Genomic DNA, 16,731 nt, shown 5'->3' with positions numbered 1-16,731 from the left:
TATGTACTTACTTAAGGCTTTATAATAGTTCATGTAGAATTAATAATATGTTGATGCACATCACAACTGGACAGTGATTTGTATGCATCTTAAAAGTACTATCTATGTTTATTGCTATTGTTATATATATATATTGATATACTAATTTTTGTTTGATTGTATTTGAATTATCTCCCCTTGACTTAGGTTGACATTTATTATGTGACTCTGTCCAACATGTTGTCCAACATGTTATCTGTTAATGATCTCTGGTGGCCTCTCCTGGTACCTCTCATGTTTTACATCACTGTATAGGCAGTGATGCATGTGGCTATAGGAGAAGGCTGATGCAATCATTAACCTTATCAGCATATTCAGGTATTCTAATCCAGAGTGATAAAGGATGTGTATGATCCAGTAGAAAATTTAGAACATTTAGCATAACTAACTTTTTAATTTTAGACTGTTATTGAAAAATTTAATATCATTATATGTATTATGAATTAATTATATAATTATGTATCACAATATATACTTGGTGTATTTTCAGATGAAATAAAAATAAATTACAAAAAAAAACTACGTATTTGTATTTTATCCTGATGGAAAACCTATGAATATAATGATAGGTATTAACATCTTAGAAGATTAGTGCTCCATTACCATATCTTCTGAATCATTATTTTTCACAAAGTTATTAGTCAAATGAATTCTAGACTAAGACTTGTACCGTTCCCAATATGAAACTTAAAAAACATGGGATCCTAGGTGAAAGTAAAAGCCCTCAAAGCTCTAGTTATAATGATAAAGCTTTTATTTCAGCTTCAAAAGTTTTATGAATTTGAAGTGACGTTGACAGAAATGGCATACTTAGCTGATTATCTTCCACAAGATGCTTGTATAGATGGTAACAGTACTTCAGCTACAACACCCGCTATGAATGGGTCAACAACAGGGAGGCCACCTACTGGTGGGGATAGTAAAAAAGATGATTCACATGAGGATGGCAATGGAGGTCATACAGGCAATAATGATCCGGTAAATACTGATTGAATTACTGTAAATTATTGTGAGGTTTTTATTAATGCAAATATTACAACTGGGTGGGTATCGCAAGAATAAGAACATACATATTGATTAGGCTGATATCTGAGGCATATATCCCTGAAATCACAATAATTAATCGCAAATTTTTGCCCATTCTTAAAAAATCACAATTAATGCAATTTTTGAATTAACAGTACTAAAATGTCAGTCTTATTATTTTTCAAGTCCTGATTTTACAGAGTAGAATATTCCAAGACCATAGAATGTTTCCTTGTGCTCTTACTTTTTAAAATTTCTAGGAAATTTGTTCTTGTTACCACCTGAAATGACAATGAAATCACACAATGTATCCTTTGAATTAGACAGCTAAGCAAAAACCTCCCACAAGATCATTGATATTAGTAAACAATATAGGGGAAAACTTTGGGGCATAATTTTCCTCAATATTTTATAAATACTTATGACAGGGACGTTAAAACATAAATGAGAATACAAAGATAAGTAAGGATGGTGACATTGCTTAGGTTGTACAATGTTAAAGAAACTTAATAAACAACAGAAAAAAAGGAACAATACTCCATCACAATAGAAGTAAATGACTTTGTTATAAAATGAAATGTTTATTTTATAGACAAAAACTAAGATGTATGGAATGTTACATTTATGGAATGTAGTGCAGAAAACAATATGTGGAAAAGAAACACATGCTCACATAAATCCAGCCAAGAAATCATCAAAAGGAGGAGGAATTCAACATTTTGATCTCAGTAAGTCTTGTTTAATACATTTTACTTTACAGTTCTTAAACATTATTTTAATGTAGACCTTTAAAGTGTTATAAAGGAGAAAGTTATGCTATATAGGTGTATTTGTGAGTTTACTATATAAAAAAAACTACATATTAGTTGACCTGATGCATTTTATTTGAGTTGACAGTGTTGATAATATGTTGTCTCACTAATGCATTTTCTATTTTTTTGTCCCCCCCATTACTCATTGCAGGGGACATAAAATACTGGGGGTCTGTCTGTCCGTCCATATTAATGTTATTTAAACTTTAAAAAAATAATAAAATGTCTATCTAAAAGTGTAGATGGGGTTTGATTGCCAATGACACAACTCTCCACAAGAGACGAAATGACTGAAAGAGAAGATGTGGCTTGATTGCCAATGACACAACTCTCTACAAGAGACCAAATGACTGAAAGAGAAGATGTGGCTTGATTGCCAATGACACAACTCTCTACAAGAGACCAAATGACTGAAAGAGAAGATGTGGCTTGATTGCCAATGACACAACTCTCTACAAGAGACCAAATGACTGAAAGAGAAGATGTGGCTTGATTGCCAATGACACAACTCTCTACAAGAGACGAAATGACTGAAAGAATAGATGTGGCTTGATTGCCAATGACACAACTCTCTACAAGAGACCAAATGACTGAAAGAGAAGATGTGGTTTGATTGCCAATGACACAACTCTCCACAAGAGACCAAATGACTGAAAGAGAAGATGTGGCTTGATTGCCAATGACACAACTCTCTACAAGAGACCAAATGACTGAAAGAGAAGACGTGGCTTGATTGCCAATGACACAACTCTCTACAAGAGACCAAATGACTGAAAGAGAAGATGTGGTTTGATTGCCAATGACACAACTCTCTACAAGAGACCAAATGACTGAAAGAGAAGATGTGGTTTGATTGCCAATGACACAACTCTCTACAAGAGACCAAATGACTGAAAGAGAAGATGTGGTTTGATTGCCAATGACACAACTCTCTACAAGAGACCAAATGACTGAAAGAGAAGATGTGGCTTGATTGCCAATGACACAACTCTCTACAAGAGACTGAATGACTGAAAGAGAAGATGTGGTTTGATTGCCAATGACACAACTCTCCACAAGAGACCAAATGACACATAAACTAACAACTACAGGTCACTGTATGACCTTCAACTTTGAGCAAAACACATACCAAACAGTCAGCTATTTAAAAAGGTCTTAAAATGAAAAATGTACAATAGTTCAGACAAGAAAAAATAGCGGCCTAATTTATGTACAAAATAATGAACAAAAAACCAATATGTTTTACAGCAAAAAATGACAACTATGTTAAGTAATGGCAATGAACCCATCAAGTGCTTGAATAACTATAATTTCTCCATGCAGGTGATCTAGATGCGTCTTCAGCACAACAGAATCATTTGAAGATCCTAGTTCATGTACTGTTCAGTAATCCTAAAGTACTGTATGCTCCAAATAATACAGCTGCAGATACCATTATTACAAAGGTAGGAATCTTAACTGTACATTTACCATCACTTGGTATCTAAAGTACTGTATGCTCCAAACAATACAGCTGTAGATACCATTATTACAAAGGTAGGAATCTTAACTGTACATTTACCATCACTTGGTATCTAAAGTACAGTATGCTCCAAACAATACAGCTGTAGATACCATTATTACAAAGGTAGGAATCTTTACTGTACATTTACCATCACTTGGTATCTAAAGTACTGTATGCTCCAAATAATACAGCTGCAGATACCGTTATTACAAAGGTAGGAATCTTAACTGTACATTTACTATCACTTGGTATCTAAAGTAATGTATGCTCCAAATAATACAGCTTCAGATACCATTATTACAAAGGTAGGAATCTTAACTGTACATTTACTATCACTTGGTATCTAAAGTAATGTATGCTCCAAATAATACAGCTTCAGATACCATTACTACAAAGGTAGGAATCTTAACTGTACATTTACTATCACTTGGTATCTAAAGTAATGTATGCTCCAAATAATACAGCTGCAGATACCATTATTACAAAGGTAGGAATCTTAACTGTACATTTACTATCACTTGGTATCTAAAGTACTGTATGCTCCAAATAATACAGCTGCAGATACCATTATTACAAAGGTAGGAATCTTAACTGTACATTTACCATCACTTGGTATCTAAAGTACTGTATGCTCCAAATAATACAGCTGCAGATACCATTATTACAAAGGTAGGAATCTTAACTGTACATTTACAATCACTTGGTATATAAAGTAATGTATGCTCCAAATAATACAGCTGCAGATACCATTATTACAAAGGTAGGAATCTTAACTGTACATTTACTATCACTTGGTATCTAAAGTAATGTATGCTCCAAATAATACAGCTGCAGATACCATTATTACAAAGGTAGGAATCTTAACTGTACATTTACAATCACTTGGTATGTAAGAATCTAAACTTATATTTGTCTTAAAAGCAAAGATAAACAACAGACATATATATTCTATATCCAAACAGCCTTTTATTGTAATCATATTCTGCAATAAACCAAACTTTTTCAGCAGTGTCCATCTATTTAGATGTTGTATATCTTATATATTATGTTTTTTGTGCATGAAGTGTGTATAATTTTTTATTATGTTCATGGGCAAATAAAAAGATATTAATTAAAAAACAAAAATTTGCTTAATAAGAGATATTGTTGTTTTAACATTGCCTTATAAGTGGTAGGTTTGTCTAGCCATAAAACCAGGTTCAACCACTATTTTCCTTTAAATACCTTACCAAGTCAGGAATATGATAGTTGTTATCTACAGTCCAAAGATCAGAACACATCCCATTGTCACCAATGGACCTTCAACACAGCAAGACAATCCTTCACCCAGAGGCAGGATTCAGCTGGCCCCTAAACAAAAAATGTTGACTAGTTCAGTGAAAATGGACGACTCACTAAACTCCAAAGCATACAAATGAACTAAAATAAAAACATACAAGACTAAACAAGGCCAGTGGCTTTTGTATCCTATGTATTTCTGATCATGAATCCTATATGAAGAATTATACCAGTTAGCTTTTAAAAATATTTTAAAACTATATGATATGGCAGTAATTTTGTGTTTATTTTTTCATGAATTTCTAACAGAATTGATACTTATATGGACAAATACTAACTAGTTGTTGTTGTTTTTTAATTTTCTAGGCTAATCAAACATTCCAGTTGATTCAGGAAGTTAATATATATGCCAGAAGATGGCAGAATGTTTCAGCAGAACTCAGAGCTTACTTACTGGAAAATAAAACAGAACATAATCTGATATCTATAAGACAAGTGAGTCATTTATACAAGCAATAGTCCATAAAAATACAAGATTATTACACATACAACTTGGAAGAAATAAAGTTTGCATAACATGAATGGCACAATTGAAGTATGTTAAAGGTAATGAAATGGTGGCAACACAAAAGCATTATACATGTTATAAGTAATTCACATTTTATTTTAAAGATTAATAAACTAATTGATTGCATGTAATTCAATGTGTAGGTTTTTTACAATGTGTAATTTTATGACAAATTAGAACTGCTTGATTGGTTTTTATGCCCCACCTACAATAGTAGAGGGGCATTATGTTTTCTGGTCTGTGCGTCCGTCCATCCGTTCGTCCCGCTTCAGGTTAGAATTTTTGGTCAAGGTAGTTTTTGATGAAGTAAAAGTCCAATCAACTTGAAACTTAGTACACATGTTCCCTTTTGTATGATTTTTCTACTTTTAATGCCAAATTAGATTTTTTACCCAATTTCACGGTCCATTGAGCATGGAAAATGATAATGCGAGTGGGGCATCTGTTTTCTTTGGACACATTCTTTTTTTCTAAATGTAATACAATAAAATAACTTTTAAACTTATTTTTTATATTTTTCAGATGCAACAAGAAATCAATAATACACATGGACTGATTCCAAGTTATATTAAATCTTCCCCACTGATGACCAAGTTTTTACAAAGAAAAGTACCAGATATAAGCCACTTTCTTCATCAATTAGACTCCATTGATAATGCAGCATGCAGCTGGCTGTCACTAATATCAAATTTTACTTTGGATGTTTTCCGTGGTTTTGCTTCAGAAGAAGATTTAGTAAACTACTTTTTAACCAAAGCTTATCATGAAAATGTCACAACAGTAGCAGGTAAGATTTTCTGAAAAATGTGTCAGAACAAAAAAAGATTTTTGAAAAAAAAATTAAACCAAGCAAACAGAAATTTGTTGAATGCAGGTATAACTGAGTTATTGTTCAAAACAATGGGGAGGTCCACATCTGACTTGATATAAAAATTGATATCCTGAAATGTTACAACTCTGTTAAAAACAACAAAATACCTAATTGCAAATTATAATAAGCCAGATTTTACTATAGAGCTTGTTGTTTACAAGAAAACAAAAATACTCAGAAATGCATAAATGAAAGAAGGGTATTGTGGTGTTTAGTTAGAGAACTCTTAAGAATAAGTTGTACATTAGTTCTACTCATATGCAGTTATAAGACTTTTGAAACATTTATAATCAGCATTTTTCAAAACTGGGTTAACCGTGTAAAAAACTTGAGCAATTGTAATATATGTTCCTTTCTTTGTCACAAATGCATTTAATGAACATCTTCTGACAACACCAATACTTTTAAATAAAGATTAACTTAAATCTGCTTTGGAAGACTCTTAAATGAATTTAAACAATATTTACATCTACTTTCCTGTATAGTAGACTTTCACATTCATGCATTTTCCTGTACATTTTCAATGTCACATTGCTTTTGTATTTATGTATCTGTCAGAGTTGATAATCAATGATGTAATTTAGCAGATTGTCCTCAGGTCAACCTGGCCCAACTCATGCATAATTAAGACATACCTGTCAACCTCTGAAAATGAAAAGTCAGGTCAACCTGGCCCAACTCATGCATAATTAAGACATACCTGTCAACCTCTGAAAATGAAAAGTCAGGTCATGACCTGCATTGAGAAAAAAAATCTCAGGTCATAACGCGTATGACATTTTGCGGGCTCAATTGAAGAACAAAAATATGTTTACATATAATTTATATAGTCAATATGTATATGAAACAGTTAGAACATGTATACAAGTTTATTTCAGACTATTGTTATATTCCATAGTAGCAGACTTGGCATTCTTTAAAAGAACTGCACTTGGTTTCAGTTCATAGCAATGCAAATGTGTATTCATTTTACAAGAAAGAAGAGCACACAGTGTATCCTTATTAAGATCAGCCCTAAACTCTGTAGCTATTTTCTTTACTAAAGAAAATGCCCTCTCACTGTCTGCATTGCTGTTTGGCAAAACCAGTAATGTTTTAGCAAGTTTTGACAAAACAAAAAATCTTGGCTTGTTAATAAAAATGTCATGCAACTTGGACATTTCTCCCCAAAATGTACCAATGTCAGTTTCAGGGGAAGTGCAAAGTGGAAGTTCATCTAATGGGGTCAACTGATAGTCACTGAACTCATCTTGTAGCTGTGTTGTCTCTTCATATCGTTACATAGCTCAGGTAAACAGTCCTACATTTTGACTTTTGGTTACATTGAAAAAGACCGATAAAACCGAAGGTCGTATTACTTCTAAATACCGGAAACAATTCCGGTCAGAAATCCGGGTGAAACGGGTAATGTTAGAAATTCCCGGGACCCGCCGGGTAAAGAAAAACTCCCGGGTGAGAGGTGAAAATAACGGGTGTCACCCGCAAAAAACGGGTGAGTTGACAGGTATGAATTAAGAACTTGATGCAGAGTTCACACGTAATTCAAATTCGATTCGCATTTACTAATTTCGAATAAGTTAAATTCGCATTTGAAACATTTTACGTCCTAATGTCAATTCTAATTCGAATTGCAATGCGCGTCAAATCAGCTTTACTGTCCTAATGACGTTAACTGAGGAAAATTCGAATGAGCAAATTTGAATCAATTCGAATTAAAAAAGTAGAGTTTGAAATGCGATTAGCGAATTCGGTTTGCATTCAAATTCAATTCGAATTAAATGTACATGTGAACAAGGCATCAAGTTGGTTTATTATATCTTTTATCAGTCCAGTACCCTTCTCAAGACCCCAAACGTTTGCTTGATATGAGAATCTCATGTTGATCCCACAACAGATATAGGAATTTTGTATCCTTAAATAAGGAATATAGCTTTAAAAATAAAATTATTAGCAAAGGTTATTAAGCATAAGCTAAGTTTAGAATGGAAAATAGCTGAATTCATAAATTAAATCTGTACATTGGATGAAATAATTTTGAAACTTGGTGTTAGTATGTAATACATGTTTTCCAGGTGTTATATTTGAAAATATGCCTAAGACAGGAGAGCTACCTGCCCATGTGACATACAAAATACGACAAAATACTTCTTTTACACCTACAACAAAGTTTGTCCGCAATAGATATTGGTTTCCTGGACCAGGTCCATGGACATATCAATACTACCATTTTGGATTTGTGTGGATACAGGTATATATATAAATATATAGTCTTTAACTGATCAAATACACTGATAATTTAGTATAATTGAAAGGATATATGATATAAATGTTAAAGGGACATCAATCCATCATTAAATAGAAAAGAAGACATTTAAAAGTCTTCAAATGAATTTACTATATGTCAATCTAAAAGTAAAAAGGTATCTTTGGCCAATGTAAACATTTCTGAAGTATAAATGAATGATAGAACAAAAGTCTGAATTGCCTTCCTTAAAGGAAATTACCAAGGTTTTATCATTCGATTACTTCATTATATGTACCCTTCGCTTACTCTCTTATTTGTAATGTGTAGCATTAAAATACAAGAGTATTAACAAATTACTTTTATATTGATAGGATATTATTGAGAGAGCTATTATTGATGTCCAGACTGGAAGAGATGTTATTGAACCTGGTGGATACATCAGACAATTCCCTTTCTCCTGTTATAAATATGATAAGTAAGTAAATAGGGAAGATAATCGAATACATACATCAGACAATTCCCTTTTTCCTGTTATAAATATGAAAAGATAGTGTACAGGGGAGGTAATCGAATAGATACATCAGACAATTCCATTTCTCCTGTTATAAATATGAAAAGATAGTGTACAGGGGAGGTAATCGAATAGATACATCAGACAATTCCATTTTATGTCAATAAATACGTTACCATCATAAATTCTGAATGCATCCATCTGCGCAAGTCTGACAGGCGGAAAACCCCAAAATAAAAATATCATCCAATGAGAAGAGGGATGACCAGTGCCCGTATAACCATGCCTTTATATCATCCATTTAATTTCCGCCTGCGCATCAAGACACACGTATTTTTTGTATTAGTACATAACTTACAGAGAAGACTGAAGTTTTTTGTTTTTTCTATATTGAATATCGTAGGTATCCCCATACCATTATTTATTTGACATTTTTTGTTATTATATTGTTGTTATAAGTGTTTAACTTCATACTTATTTAATTATGGAGTTTAATGCTCCCAGTCCTTACGAGGCCATTACAGGTAATGATGTTTTCTTAGACGGTTCATTACCCTTTCCTGTGACCGTAACAGCGGTAGGGCAGGGAACCCCTCCTATTAGTAGTCAACTAACCGACGTTTTTACTTCGGTGACTACTAAGACCGGTCAACAGACCCTGCATGCAGGTTCTGTCGGTTATGATGGAGGTGTCCCTACCACTGCTACGGTTACACACACATTTTCTAGGCCAGTTGACACCACAGGGTCCATTTCATCTTACCCTGGTATCTCTATGGGTTTGAACTTACCTGGTTCTAGAGCACCAGCGTCCTATTGTGGCTTAACTTTACCGGCTTCGGCTAGTAATGCCATGTCATGGTCTAGACCTCCTTGGTCTCAGGGTTATCCTTATTCAGGCTTTTCTGGTCAGGGTTTTCATGGTCAAGGGTTTCCTGGTCAAGGTTTTCCTAATCAGGTTTTTCCTAGTCTGCCCTTTCCAGGTTTCTGGCCTTATTGTGGACCAACACCAGTTATTGTTCCACAGAGTACTACTCCTAATCTGTCAGTTCCTGCTCCTCCTGTAGCAGTGTCTAGTAGGGGTAGTAGTATATCTGTACCTGCTGCTCTGCCTACCTCTTCTGTTGGGCATCAGTCTAATCAGGTAACTAACTCTGGCCCCTCCTTAGATGGGTTCAAGAGTATTTTGGATGATTTTCGTCAATCTATTTCTTCGGAATTGACTTCCTTCTCCAATCGCCTGTGTACACTAGAGAACATTGCCAATAAGTCAAGTTCTCCAGTGATTTCACTCCGTCCAGATCATGACATTGGAAGTGACCTGGAAGACAGTGATGAGGAGGAACGTTTTTCAGTTGCCCCAGGCAGCCAAGAAGAAGGGTTTACTTCGGATGAAGATGACAACTCAGTTCAGGTTTCTCAGATTGTTTCGCAACCTTCTGTTCCTGTGTCTTTATCTTCATCTGTAATTGGTCAGTCTTCTACCAATTCTGGTAAAGAACCAGAGACTGAAGATGCCCCTTCCTCCTTGAAGGATCTCAGAGATTCTGTCTATACTATCATGAGAGATGTCAACAAGGTGCCTTTTCAGTCACCTCCCAGACCCAAGAAACTAACCTCCACTTTTGAGGCTTCATGTGGTCTGCCTGTAGATGATAATAAATCTCATAGTAGTTTTCCACAGTCTAATCATATGTCCAACTCTTTGCAGATCATTAATGATGGGATTGTGTCTAATGAGTCCCAATTTTCCCAGGTTAGTGGTTTCGGTCTGGCCTCATTCTCTGAGCAGTTCCGCTCTAAGGATTATGAAATTTTTGACTCTACTTTGGGCAAACTAGTACCCAAATGTGACAAAGTGTTATCATCTACTATTTCTTCTAAACCCGCCGATGGACTGCGTCTTACTCAGTCTGTTTGGTCTAAAACAGAGAATCTTCTTAGAAACGCTTCTCATGTTCTAGGCACTGCTGAACATTTCTTATCAGCAGTTGCCCCAGTTCTTAAAGACTCTTCTCTTCCACCAGAGGTCAAACCTTTCCTATTACAGGTAGACAAGGCTTTGGGTGCCTCCCAATTGCTGATTATGGGTTCCATCGCCAACTGCACCTTATCCAAAAGATCTGAAATTTTGGAGAAGGCAAAGGTGTCAGATAATCTTAAGGATGCTTTAATCAAGTCTCCTTTGGATGAGAAGATATTTGGGTTACCACTTGATGAGGTACAGAAACATCTCAATCAAACTCCAGTCCCAGTGAAGGTAAATGTATCTGTTTCGGGAAATAATTCTAAGCGAGGTAGTTATTCTTCTGCTGGAGGCTCATCTTATAATTCTCAGGAGAAGAGGAGGAAAATCACTAATGATGGAGGTAATAAACCTAAGAAATCTTCAATCCCTAGGTCTAAACCTAACAGTTTTAAGAGAGGTGGCAAGAGGGCCAACCCCTCTTCCTAGGAAGTTGCCCCCTCGTACGTTACTGTCAGAACCCAATCCAGAGATGTACTACAAAACTCCTCTTTCTCAATTACCAGTAGGGGGGAGGTTAACTCATTTTCTAAAAAAATGGATAAGTATTACCTCAGATTGTTGGGTTCTGTCAGTAATCTGAGAGGGATTGACTCTTCAATTCAAAGAACAACCACCTCTTTCACCTGTTCCTATCCCACTGTCCAATACTCAAGATCCACAGAAATTTCTTCTTCTGTCAACAGAAGTAGAGACTCTTTTGACAAAGAGGGCAGTGGAGGAAGTCCCTGTATCTTCAATAGATCCAGGTTTCTATTCTCGTCTCTTCCTTGTATCGAAGAAGACCGGAGGAATGAGACCGGTCATCGATTTGTCTATCCTCAACTCTTATATGATTATTCCCCATTTCTAAATGGAGACCAATCGTTCAATAAGAGCTTCTATTCTTCCAGGTATGTGGACAACATCCCTGGACCTGACGGACGCTTATTTTCATGTCCCAGTTTGCCATTCATACCGCAAATTCCTTCGGTTTGTTTGGAACAAAAGGGTTTACCAGTTCAGGGCTCTCCCTTTTGGTCTGTCAACTGCACCACTAGCTTTCACCAAACTTATGCAGGTAGCAATTGCTCACCTTCATTCACAGGCTATTCAGATTCATTCTTACCTGGACGACTCACTGATCAAGGAACTTTCTCCCGAGAAACTCTATCTCAATACAGATGTAGTCATCAGATTGCTGCTCTCTCTGGGGTTTCTCATTTCTTGGAACAAGTCGGACCTCATTCCGTCTCAGGACTTTATTTTCCTAGGCGAACATTACCTTACTCATCAGTGCATAGTTCGACCTCCTCAGGAAAAGTTTCAGAATCTTTGTTCAAAAATTCATCTGTTTCTATCTCAAAAAACAGTCACTGCTCGCCAGTTTTCACAACTGCTAGGTCTCTTGAATTCTCTAGCCGATGTTGTTCCACTTCACATTCGACCTCTTCAATTTTATCTACACCAACATTGGCTCCCAGCTACACAGAATTGGGAGTTTCCAGTTCCAATCATTCATCAGGAATTGTGTCCTCATTTGGTTTGGTGGACTTCTCAAGCAAACGTTTTGAGAGGCCAACTTCTGTCCTCTCCAGTCCCAAATCAGACTCTGTTCACAGATGCCTCCAACCTCGGTTGGGGAGCTTATCTGGAAGGTCTTTCAGTGTCAGGAGTGTGGACTCCAGATCTTTTGAAGGAACACATCAACATACTAGAAATGAAGGCAGTGCTTCTTGCCCTGTCTCATTTTCAGTCCCTACTGCAGAACAAATCTCTGGTTCTAGCAATGGACAACACCGCTGTGGTGGCTTATTTGCGCAACCAAGGGGGAACTCATTGTTACGAGCTGTATCTTTTAGCAAGAGAAATCCTTCTTCTTTGCAATCAACTTCATCTACAGATTGTAGTTCGTCATGTCCCAGGGAAACTCAATGTGTTAGCAAATGCTCTGTCAAGAACACTTACTCCAGTCAATACAGAGTGGGAACTTCTACAATCAGTATTTCAGGCAATAACACTTCAGTGGGGGTCTCCCCATGTAGACCTGTTTGCAACGAGCCTCAATTACAAAATTCAAGTGTTCATGTCTCCTGTACCAGATCCGAAAGCTTACGCAGTGGACTGCATGAGTGTTCCTTGGGACGGGATGTTCGCTTACGCTTTCCCACCGTTCAGATTTCTGTCACAAGTTCTTCGGAAGATCTCAGCAGAGCAAGGGTTGATCATTCTTATTGCTCCAGCTTGGCCCAAACAAGCCTGGTTTCCAGATCTTCTTCATCTATCCTGTGCTCGTCCACTGGTTCTACCAGTACGACACAATCTTTTGTCCCAGTTCAAGGGCAAGATACTTCATCCCAATCCAGAGAAGCTACATCTGTTCGCATGGCTTCTCTCAGGGATAGCTTCAAGGAGAGAGGTTTTTCTGAATGCGCAGCCAGACATCTCTCCAGGGCAGTCAGAGATTCCACTAACATCGTCTATGATGCCAAGTGGACTATCTTCAGTAGTTGGTGTAGTGGGAAGGAAATTGATCCTTTCCAAATTTCTGTACAACAACTAGCAAATCTGATCCACCTTTTTGAAGAGAAAGGATTATCTCCCTCTACTATTAAAGGCTATAGATCAGCTATTTCTAGGACGATTCTACTGTCTGGAGGTCCAGACTTTGGTAATGATGAATTCATTTCTCTTTTAGTTAAGAATTTCACTCTTGAACGCCCTAGACAGAGAGTTTTAATCCCGTCTTGGAATTTGAGTCTTGTTTTATCAGCTTTAAAAAACCATCCTTTTGAACCTGCGGAAAAGGTTGAAATCAAGTTTTTGTCGTATAAGTGTTGTTTCCTTCTTGCCTTAGCTTCTGGTAGAAGAAGTGAAATTCATGCTTTTTCCACTGCTGACTACTGCCTTCGTTTTAATAGGGATAAGTCATCTGTTACCCTATTAACGGATCCAGCTTTTTTAGCCAAAAATCAAATTCCTGGTAGAGGTTCAGAACCGATAGTGATTCCAGCCCTTCCTGTTGATTCAAGTTCTAAAGTACTCTGTCCTATCCGAGTCTTACTTTTATATCTTCAGAGAACTCAAAGTCTCCGCACCTCCTCAAATTCCAGGTTATTTATTCCTATTAACAAAGGAAACAAGATTTGTCTGTTAAAACCATTTCATCTTGGATCTGTAAAACTATTCAATTAGCTTACAGTTTTTCTAATGAAGAACTTCTGAATAGTATGCATATTAAAGCCCATGATGTTAGAGCTATTTCTACCTCCTGGGCCCTGTTTAATAATGCTTCTTTAGAGGAAGTCTTATCTGCAGGTTTCTGGAGAACTGAAAATTCTTTCATTTCTCATTATCTGCAGTCTTTAGCTACTCAAGCTCAGAGTTTGTACTCCTTAGGACCTTTAGTTTCCGCACAAAGAGTTGTTTTTCCTCCTGCATCTTCTGTTTCAGGGGATTCAGCTTTGTGTTAGATTCTATATTTCACTCAGAATTTATGATGGTAACGTATTTATTGACATAAAATTGTACATTTTTAAAGTAAAATGAGATTTTATTAAATAAATACTTACCATCATAAATTAAAGGTCCCTCCCAACCTCCCCTTCATCACCTGTTTTTTTTTTTCCTATGGCTTCATGCTTATGTTGGAAAATTAAATGGATGATATAAAGGCATGGTTATACGGGCACTGGTCATCCCTCTTCTCATTGGATGATATTTTTATTTTGGGGTTTTCCGCCTGTCAGACTTGCGCAGATGGATGCACTCAGAATTTATGATGGTAAGTATTTATTTAATAAAATCTCATTTTACTTTAAAAATGTACAATTTCTCCTGTTATAAATATGAAAAGATAGTGTACAGGGGAGGTAATCGAATAGATACATCAGACAATTCCATTTCTCCTGTTATAAATATGAAAAGATAGTGTACAGGGGAGGTAATCGAAAAGATACATCAGACAATTCCCTTCCTCCTGTTATAAATATGACAAGAAAGTATATAAGGGAGATAATCCAGTAAATACATCAGACAATTCCTTTTCTGCTATAAATATGACAAGTAAAAACTTAGGAGGTAGTCAGGTCAATACATCTGACAGTTTCCCTCCTTACTACTATAAATATGACAAGTAACTGTACCGAAGAAAAAGACAGAGGATACCAAGGAGAAAATCTAAACTTTTAAATCAAAGTAATAAAAAAACTGAAATATTTTAAGGTCTTTCATAGACTAGATTTATTGACAGGATAGATTAAATGAAGTTATTTTTGTTTGTGAATTGGAAGCACATGTCAATAGACCACTTTCTAGTTTTTACTTCACTGGAAGAAAACTTGTCTATTATGTGCGCCTTTATGATGTTTTTTACCAGATAGAGGGGATTGCCTGTATCCCTGCACAATTAATGTTCATCAAGCGTCTTATTGATTGTCATTGTGCAGGATAAACTAGAAATAATGTTTGTTCTGTAGGTACTTAATCACAATTTCCTAATGACAGCAGTGCTGATTGTCAATTATGATAATTCAATTTGCCAAATAATTTGTGCAATATAGCTTCATAGTTTTCAAACCACTCGCTTAACATGGGAATGGAAGTGATGATGCCCCTAAACGCCCAAATGATGTTCACTAAAACCAAATTTTTTGACGGAAATGCATCGAACTGGAAATTTGTCTTTTCTGAAACTTAAACTCATATGAGAAGAATGCTAAATTTACTAGTTGAGAGTTTAAAGCATTATACAAGTATACCACTTAATTATTTATGATTTCAGATTTGTTTTTATGGTAGAACATGTTGTCCCTTTGTGCTTAACGATCTCCTGGCTTTATTCTGTCTCCATGTTAGTTCAAAGCATTGTGTATGAAAAAGAACAGCGCTTGAAAGAGGTAAAATAAATGTTATTTAGTGCAATCGGTAATACTTCCTCATTTATTCTTGATGCAAAACAAATTACATGGATATAGACAGGATAGGTAAATTACTCAAGGAAATGCATAAACACAAAGGCTAGAATGATTAATGAATGAAAAATCATAGAAAAGTAAAAAATGAATTTCAACAAAATATGCTGTGTGCTTTAAATTAAATTTAAATTTCATTTAAATCAATAACAAGAATGCCATACTACCTGAATTATACAAATGTTTCCAGATTACAGAATCAGTTATTCACTTTTAGATTGTGTAGACACTAACTTGTTGTTGAAAACTGTTTGTTGACCTCTAGGTGCCTTTCATTTTGTGTCTATGTGTTACTGATTTATACACCACATCCCTTTTTCTTCGTAAATGATTATTTTGATAGAAATATTTGCATCTCTATGAATAAAGTAGTTAAGTTAAGGGAAGTTTGTTGAGTTTGATACATAAAATCATTGTGCAAAAATAATTTTGTATACATAAATTTTTAGGTAATGAGAATGATGGGATTAAGTAATGGAGTCCATTGGTGTGCATGGTTTACAACAACATTTATACAGTTCTCCATTACAATGGCAGCCTTGACAGCCATGTTAAAGTTTGGTCATGTTTTAACATATAGCAATCCAATTATTGTTTTTCTTGTCTTGGAAGTCTTTGCTGTAGCTACAATTTCATTTTCGTAAGTATCATAATTTCTATTTATTCTTATGACTATAGAATTTTTAAGATTCCTTATAGTAACACTATTTTATCAGCACATTTATAGATTAATCCCTTTAGTAAAACACAAACTATGTGGAGTGTAATCAATGATTAAAAGTGCTGCTAAAATTCAGTGCAGATTAAGTCATTTATTTCAAACACTTTATTTACTCTGATCAATCACACATTCCTAGTCAAGCCGTACCGGTATACCATCCCTTCTTCCCTAAATGACA

The 16,731-nt window shown here is 35.5% G+C and overlaps 1 protein-coding gene across 2 annotated transcripts in view; it reads left to right on the top strand.

The window, feature by feature from the left end:
* LOC139513097 (ATP-binding cassette sub-family A member 2-like) overlaps nt 1-16,731 on the top strand; it is a 78,920-nt gene that overhangs the window by 29,776 nt on the left and 32,413 nt on the right. For both annotated transcript variants that reach the window (XM_071301272.1, XM_071301273.1), the window contains exons 11-19: nt 802-1,017; nt 1,658-1,793; nt 3,201-3,322; nt 5,026-5,154; nt 5,750-6,014; nt 8,171-8,346; nt 8,715-8,818; nt 15,643-15,757; nt 16,282-16,472. In XM_071301272.1, the coding sequence (XP_071157373.1) occupies nt 802-1,017; nt 1,658-1,793; nt 3,201-3,322; nt 5,026-5,154; nt 5,750-6,014; nt 8,171-8,346; nt 8,715-8,818; nt 15,643-15,757; nt 16,282-16,472 (1,454 nt within the window). The remainder of the gene's footprint in view (nt 1-801; nt 1,018-1,657; nt 1,794-3,200; nt 3,323-5,025; nt 5,155-5,749; nt 6,015-8,170; nt 8,347-8,714; nt 8,819-15,642; nt 15,758-16,281; nt 16,473-16,731) is intronic.

This window comes from Mytilus edulis, chromosome 2, assembly GCF_963676685.1.
Source record: "Mytilus edulis chromosome 2, xbMytEdul2.2, whole genome shotgun sequence".
Taxonomy (NCBI): domain Eukaryota; kingdom Metazoa; phylum Mollusca; class Bivalvia; order Mytilida; family Mytilidae; genus Mytilus; species Mytilus edulis.
This window is presented reverse-complemented; position numbering and strand designations above follow the sequence as displayed.